This window comes from Gossypium hirsutum, chromosome A06, assembly GCF_007990345.1.
Source record: "Gossypium hirsutum isolate 1008001.06 chromosome A06, Gossypium_hirsutum_v2.1, whole genome shotgun sequence".
Classification (NCBI taxonomy): Eukaryota; Viridiplantae; Streptophyta; class Magnoliopsida; order Malvales; family Malvaceae; genus Gossypium; species Gossypium hirsutum.
This window is the reverse complement of record NC_053429.1, coordinates 125,606,391-125,629,330: the sequence shown is the minus strand read 5'-3', so window position 1 is coordinate 125,629,330 and position 22,940 is coordinate 125,606,391. Positions and strand designations below refer to the sequence as shown.

The window sequence follows — 22,940 nt, the reverse complement described above, 5'->3', positions numbered from 1 at the left end:
ATGGGTGAAATAATTCAGTCATTCATCTATATATAATATAAATAGGTATAGATATAAAATTTTAATTTTTTTTACATTTTAAATTTTTATTATTTTTTAAAGAGTAAAATAGGGGTTTTAAGCATAAAATGGTCTAAGCCCTAATTGTTCACAACACTAAAAAAAACCTTATATATTCTCTGTTTCAAAACATTTCATCATTCCTCTGCTCAAACACCAATCCCCCTCCCCCTCCCCCTCCCCAAAAAAAAAAATGTCAGAGAAAACCATTTCCAGAATTTTCTATCCCTCTTCCCTTTTGCATGCTTACAATCACTGTTTTATCCCAGTAATCAATCAGTAAATAAAACCCAAACTTTGCTTTGGATTTTTTCACCTGCAAATATCAGTGAATCTTTTTTTTTTTAAACTGTTCTTCAAAATGGCCCCAAAATCAAGCAGCAAAAGCAAATCAAACAAAGCTAAACCAGAGAAGAAGAACAAGAAAAAAGAGGAGAAAGGTAAAAAAAAAAACAACCATTTAAGAAAAATCTTAATTAAAAATAATGTTTCTGAATTCAAATACCCTTTTATTTGTTTCTTTTAATTTGATTTTTGTTGTTGTTGTTTCAGTTGTTCCTACTGTTCTTGATATCACTGTCATTACTCCATATGAATCCCAAGTTATACTCAAGGTGCTTTTGCTTTTACCCAGTTTTTATTGCATTTAATTTTTTTTTTAAATCAACATTCAGTTCATCATCTTCATTAATAGGAAACCATTTTCTTGTAGGGTATTTCAACTGATAAGATAGTTGATGTAAAAAGGCTATTGGCTTCTCATGTTGAAACATGCCATTTTACAAACTATTCTTTAACTCATGAGGTATTATTATTATTTTAATCCTCCTTAATTTCTATTTTCTCAATAATGTAATTTCTAATGATTTGCTTCATTGCTAGGTCAAAGGGAAGAGATTGAATGAGAAAGTAGAAGTGGCAACTTTGAAACCATGTTTGCTCAAAATGGTTGAAGGTAGGGTTCATTTTGTTATTATGTTTTTTTTATATTTAATTTTTAAGGTTAATTAAGTTTTATTTGGTCAAATATCAATTTTGATACTCTTTTGTTTTATTCTTTGTCTACACACTAATTAATAATCATTGGCAGTTTCGATTATATAAATAATTTAAAATTATATATGATATAAATAATTAAAAATTAACAATCGATTAAATTTTAACTCAAAAATTTAAATATATTTATCTTTTTATTTAAAGAGTGAGAGATGTAAATAAAAAAATAATATAAAAATATGAGAAAATTTTATTACCGTAAAAGGGGGACATGCAAATCGAACATGGATCACGTGCAGAAGACGCTGACAAAATATCAGTCATTAATTTTTGTAGTCTGCAGCCAAATAGCCAATGACTGATAAACTTGTCGTTTTCCTTGCGTTAACAACCACGGATGCCCAGCCTTTTTTACCTTTGTAATTACTTTTTCGTTATTTTTTAATTAATTTAAGGATAAATTATAAAATTATTTATTTTTATTTGTTTTCAATTATATTTTAATTATTTATGTTCAAAATATTATATTTTAATTATTTATTGTTATCGTTTTATTATAAAATAATTATTTTACTATTAAATGCTGTTAACGAAAAATATAATTTACGACAAATAAAAATAATTATTTTTATAATTTATCTTTAATTTAATCTATTAAGAAAAATCTAAAAACAAATCTGACCGTTAAAATTTTCAATTAATTGTGTTTGTTGCTACGTGGATAGTCAAAATTATTTTTTGGAAATGACGAAAACGACACGTTTTACACGAGAAAACATTTTAATTTTAATTTTTTATTTTGTTGGAAAAATTAAACTGCTGCAACGTTGATACAGAGGATTATACCAATGAAGATCAGGCGGTAGCTCACGTGCGGAGACTCCTAGATATTGTAGCGTGCACCACCAGGTTCTCCAAGCCTAAACGAGTACGATCACAATCATCATCGTTGTCATCAGTATCGTCCGATTCAAAATCTAAAATGGTTAACGGCGGGCTCCACCATCGTCCTCGAGAGCCGTCCGATGGAGGACCTGGAACGGCGTGGATTATGGAGAGCATGGAGATGGCTGCCATTCAGCCTACCCCAAAATTATCGGAATTTTATGATTTCTTTTCCTTCTCTCACCTCTCTCCGCCCATTCTCAGTAAGTGCTTCTTTCTTTCGAGATAGAAAAAATGGACGTATTCACTATTAGTTTTCCGTGATTATTTTCAAATGAAAAAAAATATACTTCTAGCCTAGGGAAATCATAAAAAAATTATTTTTAAAATGCACAGTTTTTGAGAAAGATTTCTTTTATTTTAAATATAATCTTCAAATAAATCTTACCTTTTTTTAAAAAAAATGTGCTGTTTTTTTCTAAAAATTTATTTAAATTTTTTATTAATTATAAAATTGACTTACTTTCAAAATCATGTACAACAATGAACTTTGATATCGCGGATGCTGCCAAATTAAAGTGTGATTAAATAAAAACATTAAAAAATCTAATAAAATAATTTTCCTTTTAGATTGAATGAAAAAAAGGGTGACAATATGATAGCTACCAGCAACCAATTAAATGTTTTTAAATTTTTGATTTATTTGCATGCTTGGTGTCTTTTGAAATTAAATTTAAATAGCCCTTAAAAAATTATATAAAATTTTTATTTAAATTAATCAAGGAAATTCTTAGAAGATATATTTGGGTAATTTAAATAAAATTTTTTTATATTTTTTAAGTTTATTACTTTTAAAAAATAAAAAAATAAAAGGGCTTATTTTTATTATTCTTATCTTTTTCTAAGGGCTATTTGAATTTAATTTCAAAATGGTATATTCCTAACATGTGCATTTAATTGGGTGCCACCAGAGGTCACTGCATCACTCCTTTTTTTCATCCAATCTAAAAATATAATTGTTTCGTCAAGTTTTTGAATGTTTTATATAATTAAACTTCAGTTTATTACCGCTAATGGCAATGGCGGCACCCAATTTTTTTTTTAAAAAACCAACCAACGATTGACTCATTACGAGGGGTGGTGTCGCCAATGGCAACGGCAGCACCAAATTTTACTGTTCAAAATAGATCACTTTCGTACATAATTTTGTAAATCAGTCATTTTTATAAATAATTAATTTATTTGAGTTATTTCTGAAAAAAAAGCCGATTTAATCTAATGCCCGCCACTAAGTCATGTGATTCCATTAATAGCAAAATTATGATGCAGAGGCTAGAATGATAGCTTTTCAAATGTACAGGACTAAAATGTTCATTTTAATAGTGAAGAGACTAAAATGAACTTTATAATATGGTACAATTCTTTTAGTAAACATTAACAAAATTTGTTAAATAATTTTAATGCGATAACCGTCTTTTCCATTGATGTAATATGATGAAATAAAAGGTATGCATCTTAAAACATGATAAACTTTATAATATGGTACGTTGGTTTTGCAGATTTGAGGAAATGTGAGCCCAAGGATGTTGAAGGGAGGCATGAAGGTGACTATATCATAATGCAGGTACTATCTCACTTTACATGTTAGTAACTCTTCTTAATGGTACCAATGTATTCCACCGGGAGGATTTGAGCTTGAACCTTGGAGATAATATTGCTTGGTGAAGCAACCATGAACCCCGAAATTATTAGTCCCTATGTACCCTAAAATGGGTTTAGGGTGGACATTTGAATGATGATGTTGTTCTTGTTGTATCGACCGGCTTTTCGTTCCAGTATGCTGTTTGGTTTTTGCTAATTTTCATGTTTAACATGCAATGTGTTTGTGCAGATAAAAATCTGCAATGGGAAGCAAATACAGGTAGTTGCATCAGTAAAAGGGTTTTATACTGTGGGAAAGCATTTTTTCATGAGCCACTCTTTGTTAGATCTTTTGCAAAATCTAAGCCAAGCCTTTGCTGATGTGAGTACTGTTTTTATCTTTGATTAATAACCTTCCATGGCTTCTATGTTGATTCGGGTTGATTTTTTATTAGTTCGCTCTTGTGCTTGATGCAGGCATATGAATCCCTTATGAAAGCTTTCATAGAACACAATAAGGTGACCTTTTTCTCTATTTCCGTTTAGGTTATTTTTACAAAAACTTTGTTAACTCTTTTTTTTTGCTTCCAGTTCGGCAATCTTCCATATGGATTTCGTGCAAATACATGGCTTGTTCCTCCCCTTGTTGCCAACTCTCCATCAACCTTCCTTTCTTTTCCGTTGGAAGATGAGCAATGGGGTGGTAATGGTGGAGGCCAGGGAAGAAATGGTGAATATGATCTTCAACCGTGGGCTACGGATTTTGCAATATTGGCTAACCTTCCTTGCAAAACCGAAGAGGAGAGGGTAGTTTGTGATCGCAAGGCCTTTTTGCTTCATAGTCGATTTGTTGATGTCTCGATCTTTAAAGCTGTTGCAACAATACAACATGTTATGAATAACAGGTCAATTGTGAAAGGCACTGTAAATAGCCATCCTGACGCAGTTCTTCATGAGGACCGTATAGGTGACTTGTCCATTACGGTAAAACAAGAATCAGCGGATGTAAAGGTTGCTGGTCATCATTCATTTGGCATGACTGCTAATGAAGTTGCTCAAAGGAATTTACTTAAAGGGATATCTGCAGACGAGAGTGCGGTTTTTCATGTAAGTCCAAATCCGAGTTCAATTCATCTTTCCTGATTTCCTGTAGTTTGCCAATCTTTTTCACTAAGCAAAGTAGTAACCATCTCACAGGATATTTCCTCGATGGGCACTGTCATTGTTAGACATTGTGGCTACATTGCAATCGTAAAGGTTGTTGGTGAAGTGAAGAACGAACTGCACAGTGCTCGGGATATTGACATTGATGATCAACCAGACGGTGGAGCTAATGCTCTTAACATCAACAGGTCTGGACTTGTCAGCTGATGCTCTCATTTCTATTTCACATTTATATAGCACACACATGCAAGTTGGGTCCTGTAACCGATATGGGGTGTTTAATTTATTTCAGCTTAAGGGTTTTACTTCACAAGTCAGGCGCTAAAGAATCGAGTGGAGGCCAATCACATCAACTCAACTCAAATGATTCCGAACCTTCTAGATGCCTTGTTCGGCAAGTAGTTAAAGAGAGCTTGACCAAACTAGAGGAGAACTCGATTGTTCCTGAAAGGTCTATTAGATTAGAACTCGGTTCTTGTTGGTTGCAATATCTACAAAAACAGGAAACTTCGACTGATACTACTTCAAACGGACTTGGTTGTGATCATGAGGCTGAACCGGCTGTGAAAGGTCTTGGAAAGCATTTTAAATGCTTAAAGAAAAGGGATAAAAAACCAAGTAGCAGCGGTAGCAAAGTTGACAAGGAAGAAAATGATGGTGAGCCATGCAGTATGAATCAAAGCATTGGTGTGTCCAGAAATCAGATGGAACTGAAGAACCTTATTTCCGAAGAAGCTTTCTCACAGCTTGAAGAAAGTCAAACCGGTCTTCACTTAAAGGTTTCCTTGTCACTGTTTCATGTTTTTTCTCAAAAATTTTGGGATAGATTTACTACTATTGTACTGATCTCACTCTTTTAAGCTTGCTTTTGTGCTACAGCCAGTCAATGAGCTTATTAAGATGGCGTACGAGTACTATGATGACGTTGCCTTACCAAAGCTGGTACTATTCAATAGCCAAAGCCATTATCTTTCAAAATGTTCTTTTTTTAAGCTTTATGCGCAGTTCATGAACCGACTCTCAATACTTTATTAGGTAACAGACTTTGGATCACTCGAACTTTCACCCACCGATGGTCGTTCCCTGACTGACTTTATGCATCTAAGGGGACTAAAAATGCAGTCTTTGGGTCGTGTGGTGAGGAATCTCTCTCTATGAAATGGTATAAGTCAGACCATTTCGTATTTGTTGACTCTGATGTTATTATTGTACAAGTCAGGTTGAACTTGCTGAGAAGCTGCCTCACATACAATCACTTTGCATACATGAGATGGTTACTCGAGCTTTCAAACACGTACTCAAAGCAATCGTTGCATCTGTTGACAAATTCGAGGACTTACCTGCAGCTATAGCTTCATCCCTAAATTTCTTACTCGGAAATAATGGATCAGAAGATAATGCTGAAAATGCAAATGATGACTATTTGCTAAAATTGAGGTGGTTAAAAAGGTTTCTTTCTGCAAAATTTGGTTGGAAACTACGAGATGAATTCCGGCATTTGAGAAAACTATCCATTCTTCGAGAACTTTGCCATAAGGTACTATCTGTTGTCAACTGCTTAAGCTGCTAAGTGCATCAGACAGCTGAGATTTACCGATATTTCTTTTCTGCAGGTTGGTCTAGAGTTGGTTCCTAAAGACTATGACATGGAATGCAAAGAACCTTTCAAAGGTTGCAATATTATTAGCATTTATCCTGTTTGTAAGGTGGATATCTATGTTACTATCTCATTGAACCAGCTTGCTATCAATTTAAACATAACTAGACTTTGCCTTTAATGATTTACAGCATATAGTATGCACTTCTGCCGATGGCAGAACATTGTTAGAGTCATCCAAGGCGGCTCTTGACAAAGGAAAACTAGAGGATGCGGTTAATTATGGGACAAAGGTATTTACTTATAGTTCAAATTCACATCTATTTATGTCCTATATTCGGTGAATGAGAAGGGATGCAATGTTACTAAATAGGACTTCCATTGGTCTCATTTTATGTTTTACTTGCTTTTGAAGGCATTAGCAAAGATGATAGCTGTATGTGGTCCTTACCATCGAACTACTGCGAGTGCTTACAGTCTTCTTGCTGTGGTTCTCTACCATACTGGTGATTTCAATCAGGTATCTGAACATTCTGCTATTTATCAGCTTAAGATATGCGAAACTGATTCACTTTTAGTCTCCTCTTACAGAGATATAAAAGAAAAAGGACAGCTAATGTTCTCCGAGTATCATTTATACGTTCCTCTACTAGTACCATTGAAAAGTAATCTAAACCGTTTCGTCTTGTTTAGGCAACTATATATCAACAGAAAGCTTTGGATATTAATGAGAGGGAGCTCGGTCTTGATCATCCAGACACGGCGAAAAGCTATGGGGATCTTGCTGTATATTATTATCAGCTTCAACACTTTGAAATGGCTTTGAAGTGAGTCTTGAGTGCCAAAATGCTCATTTTCTGCTTTCATTTTATAACTCTTGCAATTTTCCTCTCGAGTACCTTCTTTGCTTGATGACAGTTCACTCGAATGCATCTTGTCTTATTTCTTTGCCTTTCTATTTGCTCTCTTGATGAAATTAATGCGTCTTGGCAGATATGTAAACCGTTCTTTATTCCTTCTCCATTTTACTTGCGGATTATCTCACCCAAATACCGCCGCAACATATATAAATGTGGCTATGATGGAAGAAGGCATGGGAAATGTTCATGTGGCTCTCAGGTATTTGCATGAAGCTCTGAAGTGCAACCAGAGACTACTAGGAGCGGATCACATACAGGTCAGTCTCTCTCCAACTGTATGCATATGTTCATCTATGTCTAGTTTTCTAATCGCCTCTCGTAACAGACGGCTGCAAGCTATCATGCCATTGCCATTGCTCTTTCATTGATGGAGGCATATTCTTTAAGCGTGCAACATGAACAAACTACATTCAAAATACTTCAAGCAAAACTCGGACAAGATGACCTTCGTACACAGGTAAATACCTCAGCCACAACCGTCCATACCTTCATGCACCTTTGTCCATTCTGTTCGATATGGGGTTTAAGAACTGTGTTCTGCCTTGCAGGACTCCGCTGCTTGGATCGAATACTTTGAATCAAAAGCTTTAGAACAGCAAGAAGCTGCACGAAATGGAACTCCGAAGCCAGATGCTTCAATTGCAAGCAAGGGTCATCTTAGGTACTAACACAGTGTCCCTGAATTAGTAATTCAATTATATCATTATTTCTTGCAGCACTAAAACCTGTGACCGTTTGTTGCAGTGTGTCCGACCTGCTCGATTACATTAGTCCCGATCAAGTTTCTAAAGGAACTGATGTACAGAAGAAGCCGCTGCGTGCCAAGGTACTACAGATTAGTACAGAAATTTTGTATCTCATCCTTCTTTGCCTGAATCAACATTTAACAGTGACATTTCTTAAAAACTTGGCAGGTGTTACAGACTAGTGACAAAACCCATGACGCATGTCACAACTTTGTAACAGATAGTTCTGTGTTCAATGCTGTCTCGGAGAAAAGTATCAGTACTGCAGATATTAATGAAAGAGGAATGGTGAGTTCTATTTGTCTTGAAGAGCCAAAGAAAACTAATGATGTCACTAGAGTTGAGCCAATGGTTACAAGTGAAGTTTTCGAAGAGACAACTTCGGATGAAGGGTGGCAAGAAGCCAATTCGAAAGGACGGTCGGGAAATGCCGTCGGAAGGAAGTCTCGAAGGAAGAGAACTGCCCTTGCAAATGTTAGAGTGAGTGGCTCTAGGCGAGAAACTATTTTGCCAGTGAGAAAAACTTCCTCTAAGAACATCGTAAAGGAGGTAGTTCCGGTGAAGCAATTGATGTCCCATAACTCAAACCCCGGAGGGAATTCTGTTAGTTTACAAGCTTCTGTTTCCAAAGGTTCCTTGTCTTCAGCAAATCTCAGTGCCATTGCTTCGAAATGTCTTTCTTACAAAGAAGTAGCTGTAGCACCTCCAGGTACAGTTCTGAAGCCATTACATGAGGGGGAAACTGAACATCAGGCGTGCACCATCCGAACTGAGACTACAAAATCGGAGGATGGAGACCATATGTCTGTTATTGATAACGTTGTAGATAATGATGATGATGAAACTGAAGGAACTCATGATAGCGAAAATCAATCAGAAGAATCTGCTCCTGAACTTGATAACGTTTCTTCCGAGCCTGCAACCAAGGAGGATGGAAGCAATATCTCTGTTGCTAATAACATTGCAGATGACAGTGAAAATGGATCAGAAGAAGCTGCTCCTGAACTCGATAAGGTTTCTTCTGAGCCTGCAAACATGGAGGACAGAAACAGTATCTCTGTTGTTCATAATGTTGCACATGATGACAATCGTGAAGAAACGGTTCCTGAACATGATAAGGTTTCGTATGTAAATACTGAAAAGTCTGTAGAAACAAAGGGTAGTAAGCTATCAGCATTAGCGGAACCGTTCAATCCCGGAGCACTCTACATTGCTGTTACAAGTGTTTATGATGTAACAGACTGTCAAGCTATGCTTGCTGAGCCTGTTATTGAACCTGCAGTTGCAGCTCGAGTTCGTTGCGGACCGATGTTCCCATTATATCACGGAAACAACCATTCTTACAACATGAAACAAGGCTTTCCGAGATACCAAACTCTCGAACAAACTGAGTTCCGACCTCCGCGAGTTATGAACCCTCATGCACTCGAGTTTGTACCTACAACTGAGCCAGCAACAGAAGCAAAAGCTCTCCATGGGAATGAAGGACATGACGTGGCATCTCAATCCAGCACCTGTGAACAACCAAAAACATCAGATGTAAATATAAAGAAAACCCGGGACGGCGAAGGATTTACGGTTGTGACGAAGCGAAGAAGGAAGAGGCAGCAGTTTATGAATGGAGTAAGTAATGGACCATACAATCATCATCATCAATCAATATGTGCTTAGGTTATATAATGCCCATATTTCAGTAAGCAGGATACGAGGGAAAAGCAATTTGCACATATGTTTTAGTGAAAAGCTGGGTTTTAATTTCTACGTTTAATTTGCAGATGAGGTTGTTATGTAGCTAAATAATATATGTAAATTGCTTCTCTTTGTTTACAGATTTTGTTTTATTAATAAAAAGTGACATTTGATAACACGAAGCCTCTTTATTTAAAATCGAATTGTATTTTGTTTTTTTGTTTTTTATTAATAAAAAATAATTTTGATACAAGATGGGTCACTAACGAGTTATTTCATTTTTAATGGAACTTTTCTTTTCGATTTGTCAATTTTTTTTAATATAACTCAATCAAACTAAGATTTTTATAATCAGATTGATGATAGAAACAATTAAGTCAACAGTTTATCAACTGGTTTAACTGATTTAATTAAAAAAATTAAAAATTCGGTTCCATACCCAATTCAACCAATTTTTTAACCACTTTTCTCAATTCAATCGGTTTAATGCCATTATTCAAATTGGTACCTCTATTAGCTCTCAATCTAACTAGTCCGATCGACCAAACATTATTGAACCAAACACTAGCACCAAAGATGTGAAATCAACATCCGAAGAAAGAGGTTAAATCGATTTACTTGTGAACTGATATAAAACGATCAGCCTGGACTATTTATTTAACCGAACCGACCAAAGTTGATGAAAAGAATTGGACCGGAACGGGTGTTGTAATTAGCACAAGGGTGGGATTGGTTCATTTTTAGCATCTTATCCGCTAATGTTGGAGGTTGAGGTGAAAATTAAACCCTATCATGATGATTTGATTCAGATTCAGCCACCTGCAAACAAATGTTGAAAAGGTTGTTCCCAACAACAAAATTAATCAAATCAAAGCCACCCCATTTCACTAAAATCCCCACCCAAATGGAAGTTGAAGTAAAGCTTCGTCTCCCCAATTCCCAATCCCACCAAAAGCTCTCAAATTTCCTTTCCCCATTCCACACCACCACTTTAATCCAAGAAAACATCTTCTTCGACACCCCAACCACCACCCTCGCCGTCTCGAACGCCGCCCTCCGTCTCGAACGCCTGAACTCACTCAAGGCATTAGTCGAGTCGAAGAACATGAAGAACCCATCGACCCATCATTGGCTCGGTCTTTTTTGACTGACCCGAATGGGTTGTTGGGCTTATCAAACAAATCCCGGATAATGGAAATGGTAAAAGGTGAATTTGGGGTTGATGAATTGATTTGTTTGGGAGGGTTTAAGAATGTGAGAGGGGTTTATGATTGGAAAGGATTGAAATTGCAAATTGATGAAACTGTGTATGATTTTGGTGTGTGTTATGAGATTGAATGTGAAAGTAAAGAGCCTGAACGTGATAAGGAATTGATTGAAGGGCTTTTGATGGAAAATGGGATTGATTTTGTTTACTCTGATATTAATAAGTTTGGTGTTTTTATGTCTGGGAAGTTGCCCTCAAAATAAATTATGCATTCTTTTTAATAAAATATGTTGTTTTTAATCATAAATTTTGGGAATTTCTGCTCTTTTGTACCCATTTTACTCTTTTTGTTCATATCAGAGAGAGTTGGATTTTGATTTTAGCATGTTTAAATCCCTATTAGTTCTTGTGTTTTTATGTTTTGTGTTATTTGTATCTTGACTAAAATAATAATCGATAATTTTTTAATTAATTTTTTAATAAATAATCTATAAATTGACATGATATCATTCCTATTCCTATTATATTTGTTGCATCAAATTTTAAAATAATAAAATTTAATTTAACAATGAAAAACTAATATAAAAATTTATCCTTTCATTGACATTGATGTGCTTGAATTACTTGACAATTTGCAATTCACTCCTTGTAGGTTCTAATTAGACTTGATGAACATTGCTTTGGTTTTTGGCTCTTGCTCCATATGCCATGTAAACAGCATCATAGGACTATTTAAAGATACAAGTATATACGTCCATCAGTTAAAGTTGATGACAGAGAAAGAAGAAAAGGTTTCTGAAAAAAGAAAATGTAAATTTGATACATAAAAAGAACATTCTGATTTATGAGAAAAAAAAGGGGGGGTAATATATGAAGATAAAACAACTACAATAGAACAGAAAATCATTCCTCTTTTTAAACATAATTTTTCCCTTCAAAAAAAGGGCATAAGAAAACACTACTATGCCATTTACCTTAAAGACATTGTATCTCACAAAATATGTTAAAAATCTACATCTTGGCATCATCTTTCATTGTCAAGCTGCAAAAATTTTAGTTGGAACAAAGATTGGTTAAAAATAACAAACCAGAAAATATAACTTGAATTCAAATTTTATATCAACCGGACACCTGCTTGCTGTTCTAACCCGAATTGAGTTATAATTCAAAATGGAATGACTCTGGAAAAGCATACCTAAATTAGGGAGGGGCATGCAAGCCAATCATATAAAAGAATTTGTGCTTTTGTCAACCATTTTATCATCTCTGGGCTTGTTCTGATCCTGGAGCTCCAACTGAAGGTGTTGCTGTCATACTGCTCGTTGAACCGTTTTCAACGGGTGGAGGCACACCCCATTTGTTTTCGGATTCAAGGGGCTCAAAGACATGAACCCCACCATCTGAGAGTCCCAATGCAAATTCGTTTGGCTCGGATGGATGTGCAGCGATTACAAGTGGGTGAACATTGGAACTGTGACGTAAGAGGGAAAAAGAATAGAGATAGCAATTAGAATGCATAATCCTCTTCCAACTAGGAATTGATACCTCGAGTCAAAAAGATCTGGCAAAATACCTGATGTTAGTTGGAAGATAAGCAGAAGGGTTTATACGACAACGTAATCTAAGGTTTGCAGCAGTAAACACACAAACAGATGCATCGAGAAAGCTGGCATATACCAGTTGGCTATCACATGAGAACGTTGCATGCGTTATAGGAGCAGAAGAATCAAGTGGAATCCACTAAACAAGAGAAAACTAACATTAGAACATGGTAAAGATAATGTTGTTTAGTAACAAATCAAACAAGATAAACTTACCTGTTTCATGCAGTCTAGCTTCGTTGTTTCATATATGGCAAGCTGAGTCTCATGTACAACAAGAAAATGTATCTGGTCTTGATGGAATTGTACACGTGTGTCTGACAGTGCTGTTGGTGTCCTCCCCGCTGGAACCTGCAGGAATCTAGCCTTTTGCTTTTCCCATCCATCGGTGTTCCACACACAAAGCTGGAGAAAAAATGGTAAAATGATCAATGAACTGAGAGCAATTAAGTTTTTCGCTTTGCAAACTACTTGCAGTATTAGACAAGGCTTAGAATACCTGAGAATCGGCTCCTGATGAGACGAGCACACTCAGTACATGCGAGAAGCCAAGGCCAGTTATTCTTTTGGAGTGACCTTTAAGTTTACTCTTCACCTGGATGATGAAAACGGTAAATAAATGAGTGATACTTAAAACACGAGTTGCATAAATGATTCTCCACAAGATGTAATCATACCTCATCCACACGGACATTATATATCTGAATTGTTGAGTCGTCCATGCCTATAGCAATAATATTATTATCTTGTGGGTGGAATGCAAGGAAGGTCGCTGCTGGTGGTGGTGGCATGAAAGTTGCCATCGTCTGTAAGTGTCCGCAGAAACATCAATGTCTAAATATCCAAATTATCGACAAATGGTGCAGAGACAGTAAAAATCGAAAAAAGAAAAGTTATTTCAGCATTAATGAGTTACCTTAAACGTCATCATATTAAACAAGGAAATCTTTCCTCCAGATGCTGACATTACATAAGAGTCATTCTTCGACAAAGCAAAACACGGTACAGCCTCTTCGGGATTTGTATCAGCAACATCATTGGTCATAAGAATGCCACTTGATGGTTGCCACAACTGAGGTGCTACACTGGCAGTTGCCTACATAATGCAAGCAACGATATAAGATTTTGGAACAAGTCATTTCGAAGTATACTTTTATTATAGAAAAAGTTACCTTGCCATTTGAGTTACGATCGCTACGCTGCCACTTCCAAAGCAAGTGAATAGCATTTGATGCTAATGCCAATATAGCATTACCTGAATTTGTGAAGATTAACCTTGATATCTGCAATAATCACAGAGAAAGCTGATAAGATAGGGAACGAATAAAAGAGATTATTGGCAAAACATCATCAAATAGTAAGCCTACAATCCTAGAATTGTAGAAGTATGAGAAATTTTCTGTACCTTGGTCACCCTCAAGTTTTCAGGAAGCCTCAAGGATCGACACTGAGATGGTTCATTGATTTCAGTGAGCTTCCAAATCTTTGATTTATCACTGGATTCTTCTGTTATTCGAGGTTTCACATCCCCTAAACTCCGAGCATCTCCATTCTGAAAAAGACATAGCACACGAACCATATAAGTCATGCATTCAAGCTCCACTACTAAACGGAGAAACAATGACACAACTATAACAACAAAACAGTATTGAACTGCGGGGGTAAAAGTGAACGTTCTATCAGACGGACCATTCCAGCAATAGCAACACTTCTATCTGCAAGTCCAGCACTAGTAGCGGCTGTGGCAGCTGCTGCTGCTGCTGCTGCTGCTGCAGCTGAGATTGGATTTATTGTAGGCTTAAAAAAAAAAAGAATGTAAGAGAAAATTTGACAAACATATGAAACCAGTAATTGCAAATTCTAATGCAACTAAAAAATTTAAACAAAATAATAATACTACCTTCGGGGCTTCAGCTGTTCTCAAGGCATCGTAAGAAAGATTCTCCAAAGTGCGCAACAATCGCATACCATCTGAATTTGCCAAAATCTTAATCCCGTTATCATTGGTGGAAACAGCCAAGAGGGAGCCATCCTTGTTAAAGCGGATGCGTGGACTCGCCTAGGAATTAGCATAAACAACGTAAGCAGCTACCATCATTAAAATAGCACAAAACTTAACTTTAACATAATGAACTTACTGGAAGTCCTCCATCAGCATCGAAACTGGTCAAAGGTTGAATATTGTCCATATCCCAGAATTTGATAGAGAAATTGTCACCAGCAGCCAAATACTTGTTCTTAGTTGTGTCAAATTGTACAACACCTAAAGAACGTTTGCGGAACCCTTGATAAGTTCGCTTCACAGCTCCTTCACTTTCATTCCATTCAACGATAAATGACTCCCCGTCTTTACTGGTGCCACAGGAAAAGAGCCTACAATACCAGCCATCAAATCAAAAAAGGCCCATATGAGGCAAAACTTCCTTTATCCTGATATTTTTTGACAATTACTGCAAGATACATGAGTTATAGTGCAAGCAAACTAACCTTGTACCATCAGCACTGTAGGCCATGGTTGTGCACCAACGACCAGGAGCTTCATAGTCAACCCTTGATCCCATATTATCATATAACCATGCCTTTATCTTTCCATCGACAGCTGTTGAAAAGATAAACTGAGGCAGAAAAAGTCAAAAGGAAGCACATCAGGAAGAAGAATGAACACAAGCACATCCTCCTAGGCCATAGCTATGTTGCTCTAACCGTACTCATGTTGTATACATACCTTACCTGACTACACTCACACCCAACTCCAAGCAACATAGGGCCATAGTACAGTAAAGAACGTAAGACACCTAAAGTGATAAAGCAGTATCCTTACCTGAATGTTTTCTTTATAGTGAGGGCAGACAGAATAAACAGGAGCCTCGTGACCTTCAAAGGTATACTGCTTTGTACCATTAGAAGCATCCCACACCTAAAATTACACAAAGAAATTAGCAACGGCAAGCACTTTTTTTCTTCAATAATAATAACCAACCATGTGCAATGATAAAACCAACCTTAATTGTCTTGTCATCACCGCACGTTATTACACAAAGTAGCTTATTTGGATGAGAGAATGCAATATCATTTACACCCCCAACATGAGCATCAATCTAGACCGGAAATTTCATTATGATTTCAGTCAGGCAAAAACTCAGCAAGAGGATTAGAAAAAAAAAATCCAACGGAACCAGGCATAATATATACCTCGAGATGCTGCCGAACCTCATCACCACCATGATAAGAATATATTTGCACAATGTGCCTTGAGTAAGCAACTCCTGTTTTCCGAACAGGTAAAACATGTCAATCAATGTTCCCACTTAACTTCTATATACATACGCATATCTCTAATGGTTTCTACTCACCAAATAAAGAACCATCAGGGCTCCAAATTACACGGTTTACAGAGACGGCAGGATCTTTGACTAGAGCAGCCTGAATTTAGGTAGATAAGTGCTGTTTATAATATGCCTAAATAAAAATGGAGCTAACGAGTGCGCTAAACAACAGGTGGCGGTGGCACAAACCTGAAGGGGCATGGAACAAGCAGTAAGATCCCAAACTTTAAAGTTTTTCGAAACCAGCCGCTCTCGAGAGCCAGCTTCCCACAATGCTATGTCCCCAACATTGGTACCAACTGGTTTGTTATATTCAGAATACACAATGGTATAATCAACAGCTGGCCAACAACAGAGAACCAAGTGCAACTATAATAAAATAAGGCCGGTGCATAGCATACCTAGAAGTAGAGTCTGTTGAACAGGATGGAAATCCATGCTCATAGGAGATGAACCCTGGTTCAGCATTCTTGCAACAGCTCTTGGCAGATCATCAGGTGCACTGAAAGCCTGACTGTGACCATGGCCCTGAAACGGTACTGGCATCACATTGACGGGAAGATTTACCTGCACAAAGTGAGCAAAGATCACTTGAGTAACATGAGAAGAAAGAAACACGATCACACCCAGAGTCCATATCAAATAAGTCAATTAAAGTAAAACCGGAGTACCTCATCAGATATCCCCATGGGCCTTGTCCTTTTGGAAACATGATCAGAGTCTCCAGATGGGTAGTCTACTGATGGATTAGTTGGAGGGGTCCTCGGGTGCTTCAATGCAGCTATAAGAAATAACGAAACATGCATAAAGTTAAAAGGAAAATAAGCGGATGCCAGCATTACGCTAAAAATGAAACATGAAGAAGTGATTACAGAAGAAAAAATCGAAAAAGAAAAAACTACCGGGTATTGAAGCACCAAGACCAATAGCTCCACCAGAAACAGCAGGATGAGTTACAGTAGAAGGATTTGACATCCAACCAGCAAGGGGTGCCGGAACTTGTGCAGGTGTAGGTTGAAAAGGCTGAAGACATCAACAGAGAATGTTAAGGATAATGAAACAGATTATAGGATAGTAATGGTAAAGCTCGATACCCACCCCATGAGCCCCTAGAGGAGGAAAACCTCCGGCTTTTGGCAAGGATCCAAGAAGTGGATTGTTTGCGGGAGATGGTGCTCGTGCACCATTTGGCTGTCCACATGAGTGGTCCACAAAGAGAGTTTTAATATCCGGATTTGGCCTTGGGTTTTTACAAAGTTGATGTTGCCAATTCAAACTGTGATTACACAAGAAATCAGTTTTCCCTTAAAGCCACAACTAGAAACACATCGGTGCCAGTAAGAACACGGGAACAATACCATGCCTGCTTGCGAGTTCATTGCATAAACAAAATGTTCATCGGAAACTAAAACATGCCACCCATCTCACTCCTATCTCCTCAAAGCAGCTAATACATCGATGATAAAGAACCAACAATAGAAGAAAAAAATTACCTTTGATTAATGAGGGTGCGTAACCTCGAATTTTTAAGGTTAGGGAACTGCAACTTGTCACGGAATAAAGGATTCGCTTCAATAAGCTTCTTGAGTTCAACTAACATGATTGCTCTAGCTGATTTTGTATCCCCATACTTTGACAACTGTTCATTCTCTCTGTTACAAAAGTTATACATTCTTCAATACTTTCACAATTACCCATTCTCGATCAAGACTCAAACAAATTAAACACAACCGCATACCTGAAATTCTCCAATGTCAAAAGCTGAGTGATTTCCTTGAAAAGTTCCTCATTGAATGTAGCAAAAACTTTCAAATCCTTTACTAATATCTCCACAGCTTTCGACCGGTCATGCCTAAATAATATTCAAACATTCAGAAATTTTCACAAACTTCCGATGATTAACAAATACGAATGGAAAAATCGAAAGTATGCAAAAAAGCTTACTTATCCAATGCTTCAAGGTACTTCTGCTTTCTAATCTCGAAAAAGATTTTCATCGAATACCGATTATCATCAACCTTGGTGAAACCAGACAAGTATTTCTCAACTTCATCCCAATTTCCATTATGTACCTCATCCTCAAAATATTTCATATTAAAGAAAAACCCAGATTCCTGCTCAAGCCTATTTAAATTCAAAGTAATAATCACATTTTAAATTTTATCAGTTAACAGCAAAATACTAATTAAAATCAAATGCCATTTAATTTTCAAAAAAAAAAAAACTTACTTGTGAACAGTCTCTTTAAACTTTTCCTCATCTAGAAACTGTAAGATCAAGAACACAAGCTCTCTACTGAGAGACGACATCGTATCCACCTCCAACTTCAGTTCCCAACGATGAAATAAAAATCACCAAATAAAAACACTAGATCTGCAAGAATATTCCCAGAAAATTTTTAAAAAAAATCAGCTCAAAATACCTTAAAATCCAAATAAAGAACCCCAAAAAGATCGTTCAACCATCAAATGAGGAAGAAAAACAAAGGTAAATTAGGGGGTTTTTTTTCGATCAAAGAAGGGGAAAAACAACTTTATACCATAAAAATAAAGCAAAATACAAAAAAAAAACCTACATATCGTAAAGAAAGAGATTCTTAAACACAAAAACAGGAAATATTCGTTAGAAGCTTACCGTCTGAGATCGATTTTCATACAAGAAAGAAGAAGCTTCCTCTTCCCAGCGATTTTTATATAAAAAAAAACTTTTTTTCTCTCTAAAAATAAGAAAAATATTTATAAAAAAAACAACCCCAAGGTAGCCAGAGATTCTCTTTCTCTCTCTAGGAAAAAAATTATTTAAATTCCTTTTTATATAAAACCCAACCTAAAACCTTACAGAAATGGTGAATTTTATAGGAAAGAGGAGACGGATAAAGAAGATGATAAGTACGTGTTCTTATCAAACACAGCTTATTACAAAAAGATAACCTCTTATGATACGTGCACGTAGTTATTCATACGTACAGTAAAATGATAGCCCCTATTTAGCCGGCTAAACCCTGTCGAGTTTATCGGTGTGGAATCTCTAGCTGACAGCTATCCTACTTCAAGGAATAATCACGTGTAACAAAGTGTATTCCATTTTCATTTTCGATCGTCGATTTGAGGTTTGATTTTTTTATATTGTGATCTGACGGTTGGAAACAGAGGTTGAGATAAATGTGAGGAGTAGGGAACAATTGCTTGGAAAGCGATCTTTTACTATTCTCAGATCTACGAAAGAAACGACAGGCTTTTCTCGAAAAGGTTTGACCCTGGATTTTGTTGAATATTACGGAACATGCCATTGTTTTTATCATGTGAAAGGATGAATTTATCGTGATATATTTTCGAAGGAACGAGAAATTACTTTTTTGGGGTTTTGAATGCAAAGCAAATAATTAATTCATTGAATGGATCTAAAACCGATAATTAAAAATTAAAAATTAAAAAAAAAAACCAACATGATTAATACATGTATCTACATTTTAATAATTTTATATTATCCTTTAAAAATATAAAAATAATTTTATATTATTTATGTTCTACAGCATTAATTGCAAAATATATATTAAATTTAATAAAAATAATTTTTTAATTTCTTATTTCAACACACTCGAAATTATATCTTTTTATATTGATAATAATATTCATTCCAGTCGAGTTAAGACTCGATTAATTATAAATATGTATATTTTAATATTAAATAATATGTTTTGGTATGTTAACGAAGACGTTTTAGGTTGGTGTGAAAAAGTCAATCGCGTGATTGATTCTAATGTAAAGTTCTAACATGCTAAAATCGTAATTACATTAATAAATTTAAATTTATTTTTTTTATTTAAAAAATTCATTTTAATAGATGTCGTAAAAGCAAAGAAGCACCAACATTTAAAAAAGTTATTCTCATAAAAGGGAAAAAAAAAAAGAAAAAAAAAAACTTTTCCTTTGAATGCGTAAAAGTTGTGTGCAACCAAAAAGATTAAAAAAGAAAAAGACATGCATGAGTTGATAAAGTCAAAATACTCTGAATTTATTTTATGTTTTTTTCTTAAATTTTACTATTACGAATATAATATAATTATAATTATATAATAAATATAAAAATAAATATATATTCGATTAATTATAATGTAAATTTTAAATAATATTATTCATAACAGATAAAAACTAAAAGCACTAAAAAATTCATACAAGACATAGCGTAAAGTGATATTTTTGTGTTATATAAATTTTAATATTTTTTTATGTCATGTCCCTTTTTTTTTTATTCAGTAATTTTTATTCATTCAAAATGTATAGTATGACTTACACTTAAGAGTTAAGAATTGTCCAAGGGTCTTAGTTGTACTGGGAAGCTGGTCCGAAAAAAAATAAATATGTTTTTTAAATGGATTAAGTTTCTGGTAAGTTTTTTTGAATCGAGTCGAGCTCGACTTAAATTTGAGAAAACAAAATTTTTTCTTTTTTGTTATTGTTTTGTTATTATTTTGGTGTAGATTTAATGTATTATATTTTAAAATTTTATTTTAATAGAAAAATAATAATATAAAAGACTTTTACAAAATTATCACTTTATATTTTATATAAAATCGATAAAATTTCTTATAGGTTTTGAACTTAAAACACAATTAATTTTAAGAATAATATTTAATACACTGTAAATAAAATTTTTAAACTCCACAATCAATATTAAGATATTAAAAAATGTACTATAAAAATATTAAAATATTTAAAAAAGAGAGAGACATGTAATAATTTTTAAAACTGTTTGTACCTACTAACCACAATCTAATATATTAAATGTAAAAAATTAAAGAAGTTTTTTGTAATGTACCAAATAATAATAAAATAATTGATGGCCACATGTTGAAAGCACAAGGATTATTGAGATCAAGTCATCCACTACAAAGAATAATTGCTAAAGGGTCCAAATAAATCTCTATTTTAGGGCTAAGGGCATAAATTCAATTTTTCTTTTCTTTTTTTTTTCAAATTGTCAACAAGTCAAGGTCAAGGATGTTTTTAGCTTCCAAAAAATGGACACGTGTGATGGTGGGTGAAAAAAGGTAAAATAAAAAATAAAACCCTACAAAATGTGGAAAATAATGACGGTTCATTGAATCATAAATCATAAATAATTTTTAAATTATTAAAAATTTAAAGTATGAGATGTGTTACATACATAATTAATTTATTATCTGACGCGATAGACTGAGAAAAAAATCATATTTTTAAATAATGAAAAATTAATTTTAATTAATTTATTATGCTTTTATAATAAAAATTGATGTTTTTTAGAATTAACATTAATTAATATATTTAATATAAAAAGTTATGCATAAGTGGGTAGAAACCCAGATAATAATAATAAAAGGAAAGAAACAAAGAAAAGGAGAAGATTCTAAAGCGGACGCGCTTTTAAGGAGAGTGAAGAGCACGAGTCACGGAGGCTCCGACAAACTGGTGGTGTGTGGATTTTGAATCAGCTAAGTGGGGTCCGACCAGTCGGTCATCAGTCTGTCACAAAACTTGTCTGATAATACGGATTCACATTTAGATTTTTTTTTTCAAAAAATAAGATTTTTAATTATTATTTACAGCAAAATTTATAGCTTTTTTACCTGAATAATGTAAAAAATAAAATAAATATCAAAATGGGTGGCGACGAGATAGGTACCACCATTATTTTTTTAATTTTTTTAATTTTTTAAAAAATATTATTTTATTAGTGATGTCTCTCATAAATAACATCATAATTTAAAATTTTTAAAATACAATTGAAATATGACCCTCCCGAAATATCGAAAAATAGTTGAAATATGGAATGACATACCATTTTGGTATTTAATTTCTTTTTTTTTTTTACATTATTGAGGTTAAAAAGCCAAAATTTACATTGAATGTTAACTTTTAAATATTTATTAAATTTAGATATTATCGAATTTGATATCAAGTTTAATTTTTTAAAAGTGATTTGTGTGCTAAAATTAATATTCTTAGAATCGAATAGTTGAATAGATCAAATTATTAATTCAATCGTTTTAATTAAAAAATATTAAATTTTAAAAAATATTTTTTTGATAATTAGTATATACAAATATACCTAAATCTGGTAATTAGTACTTACTTTAAATCTAAACATTTTTTGGACTCAATTGGTATATAAATTTAAAAACTATAAGTCAATTTGATATTTTTTAAATATCTGACTAATATTATTAAAATATATTAATATAACACTGATTAATAACATGGTGACATGTGAAAAATATTAAAAGAATAAAAATTATAATTATTTTTGCATGCCAAAATGTGACGCTGCGACACGTCGATAGGGCAAATCATGACATTTTATGGAGTGTTTAGTATTGTATCACGCGCTAGGGAGCAAATTGCTGTACGATCATGGCTGTACTATTCTAACATTATTCTGACCTTGCATTAATTACATCATAAAAGACAGTGTGACAATTACGTACACCTTTTTAATTACTTTTTTTATATATAATATTTATAAATTAATTATGTGAAATTTAAGATTTAATGATTAACTTGTGAGAGTAGGGCACTTTCATAAAACTCAGCTGTCAACATCGGGATGAAATGACAGTAATTATTTAATTAATTTCATGCATTTTTCCCATTTTTCTTCTTTCCAGTACCGAAAGCTTTGATTGAAAATTGTTCTTATCACTAATTGAGGTAAGGGGTTTGTTTTAGGAAAAAAACAAAATTAATATCAATAATTATATAAAAATCTTTAATTATTTTATAATTAAGAAGGTAAAGTTTATTGATAAAAGTGTTTATAGATGGATTGGATCGGGTTAAGAGTTTATTTTGAAAAAAATTATGTTCATATTCGTCTTGTCAAGATTAGATTTTGATATTATTATATAATTTTGTTTATGAATATAAACTCAAATTCAATTTAAAATATGATTAAACACTCGTGAAATAATCTCTGCTCTTTTCCATGATTTGGACGACTGAACAAGCAACGGAGAAATAAAAGGTTGGATTGTGATCTAAAGAAAATTTGATATCCTTAAATGAAAATAATCATAATAATATCAAAATAGAATATTTATTACCGATAGTAATAACTAATTCTCTTGTCGCAA

General features: G+C 34.1%; 2 protein-coding genes and 1 pseudogene across 3 annotated transcripts; 2 read left to right on the top strand and 1 right to left on the bottom strand.

Annotated features, from left to right (window-relative positions):
- On the top strand, positions 1 to 9,874 carry LOC121230807 (protein TSS). The gene is made up of 23 exons (XM_041116256.1): positions 1 to 500; positions 613 to 674; positions 773 to 865; positions 943 to 1,015; positions 1,893 to 2,204; positions 3,501 to 3,565; positions 3,833 to 3,964; positions 4,060 to 4,101; positions 4,174 to 4,689; positions 4,780 to 4,934; positions 5,039 to 5,525; positions 5,626 to 5,688; positions 5,782 to 5,883; positions 5,966 to 6,283; positions 6,360 to 6,452; positions 6,535 to 6,636; positions 6,759 to 6,863; positions 7,037 to 7,170; positions 7,337 to 7,520; positions 7,589 to 7,720; positions 7,812 to 7,924; positions 8,008 to 8,089; positions 8,178 to 9,874. Exons 1-23 carry the CDS (start codon positions 422 to 424, stop codon positions 9,678 to 9,680), a joined length of 4,947 nt encoding a protein of 1,648 aa, XP_040972190.1. The 5' UTR covers positions 1 to 421; the 3' UTR covers positions 9,681 to 9,874.
- Positions 9,875 to 10,373: 499 nt separating this feature from the next.
- Positions 10,374 to 11,212, top strand: LOC121230809 (triphosphate tunnel metalloenzyme 3-like; annotated as a pseudogene).
- A 275-nt stretch (positions 11,213 to 11,487) lies between these two features.
- LOC121230808 (topless-related protein 1) lies at positions 11,488 to 18,671 on the bottom strand. 2 transcript variants are annotated; one of them, XM_041116257.1, is made up of 27 exons: positions 18,467 to 18,671; positions 18,062 to 18,205; positions 17,777 to 17,956; positions 17,571 to 17,684; positions 17,326 to 17,484; positions 16,931 to 17,108; positions 16,735 to 16,855; positions 16,504 to 16,613; positions 16,234 to 16,399; positions 16,022 to 16,131; positions 15,860 to 15,929; positions 15,699 to 15,772; positions 15,509 to 15,604; positions 15,328 to 15,423; positions 14,994 to 15,121; positions 14,645 to 14,879; positions 14,407 to 14,565; positions 14,196 to 14,303; positions 13,912 to 14,058; positions 13,679 to 13,789; positions 13,423 to 13,602; positions 13,184 to 13,312; positions 13,006 to 13,101; positions 12,723 to 12,911; positions 12,479 to 12,645; positions 12,101 to 12,376; positions 11,488 to 11,947 (listed from the first exon to the last, which is right to left on the bottom strand). In XM_041116257.1, the coding sequence occupies exons 2-26, from the start codon at positions 18,139 to 18,141 to the stop codon at positions 12,166 to 12,168; spliced, it is 3,414 nt and encodes a 1,137-aa protein (XP_040972191.1). In that variant the 5' UTR covers positions 18,142 to 18,205; positions 18,467 to 18,671; the 3' UTR covers positions 11,488 to 11,947; positions 12,101 to 12,165. The 2 variants fall into 2 exon arrangements, with proteins under 2 accessions (XP_040972191.1, XP_040972192.1); XM_041116258.1 differs by lacking the exon at positions 14,196 to 14,303 and having other exon boundaries at positions 18,467 to 18,655.
- Between the last annotated feature and the right edge of the window lie 4,269 nt (positions 18,672 to 22,940).

What these genes read in the sequence shown, in the direction of transcription:
- LOC121230807 (XM_041116256.1), top strand. Translation starts at nt 422, where the DNA reads ATGGCCCCAAAATCAAGCAGCAAAAGCAAATCAAACAAAGCTAAACCA. An exon ending in ACTATTCTTTAACTCATGAG is followed by an intron (nt 866 to 942) that starts GTATTATTATTA and finishes CTTCATTGCTAG; the next exon opens with GTCAAAGGGAAGAGATTGAA. An exon ending in AAGATGACCTTCGTACACAG is followed by an intron (nt 7,721 to 7,811) that starts GTAAATACCTCA and finishes TCTGCCTTGCAG; the next exon opens with GACTCCGCTGCTTGGATCGA.
- LOC121230808 (XM_041116257.1), bottom strand. Translation starts at nt 18,141, where the DNA reads ATGTCGTCTCTCAGTAGAGAGCTTGTGTTCTTGATCTTACAGTTTCTA. An exon ending in TTTAAAGAGACTGTTCACAA is followed by an intron (nt 17,957 to 18,061) that starts GTAAGTTTTTTT and finishes GAATTTAAATAG; the next exon opens with GCTTGAGCAGGAATCTGGGT. An exon ending in AAAACTTGAGGGTGACCAAG is followed by an intron (nt 13,790 to 13,911) that starts GTACAGAAAATT and finishes TGATTATTGCAG; the next exon opens with ATATCAAGGTTAATCTTCAC.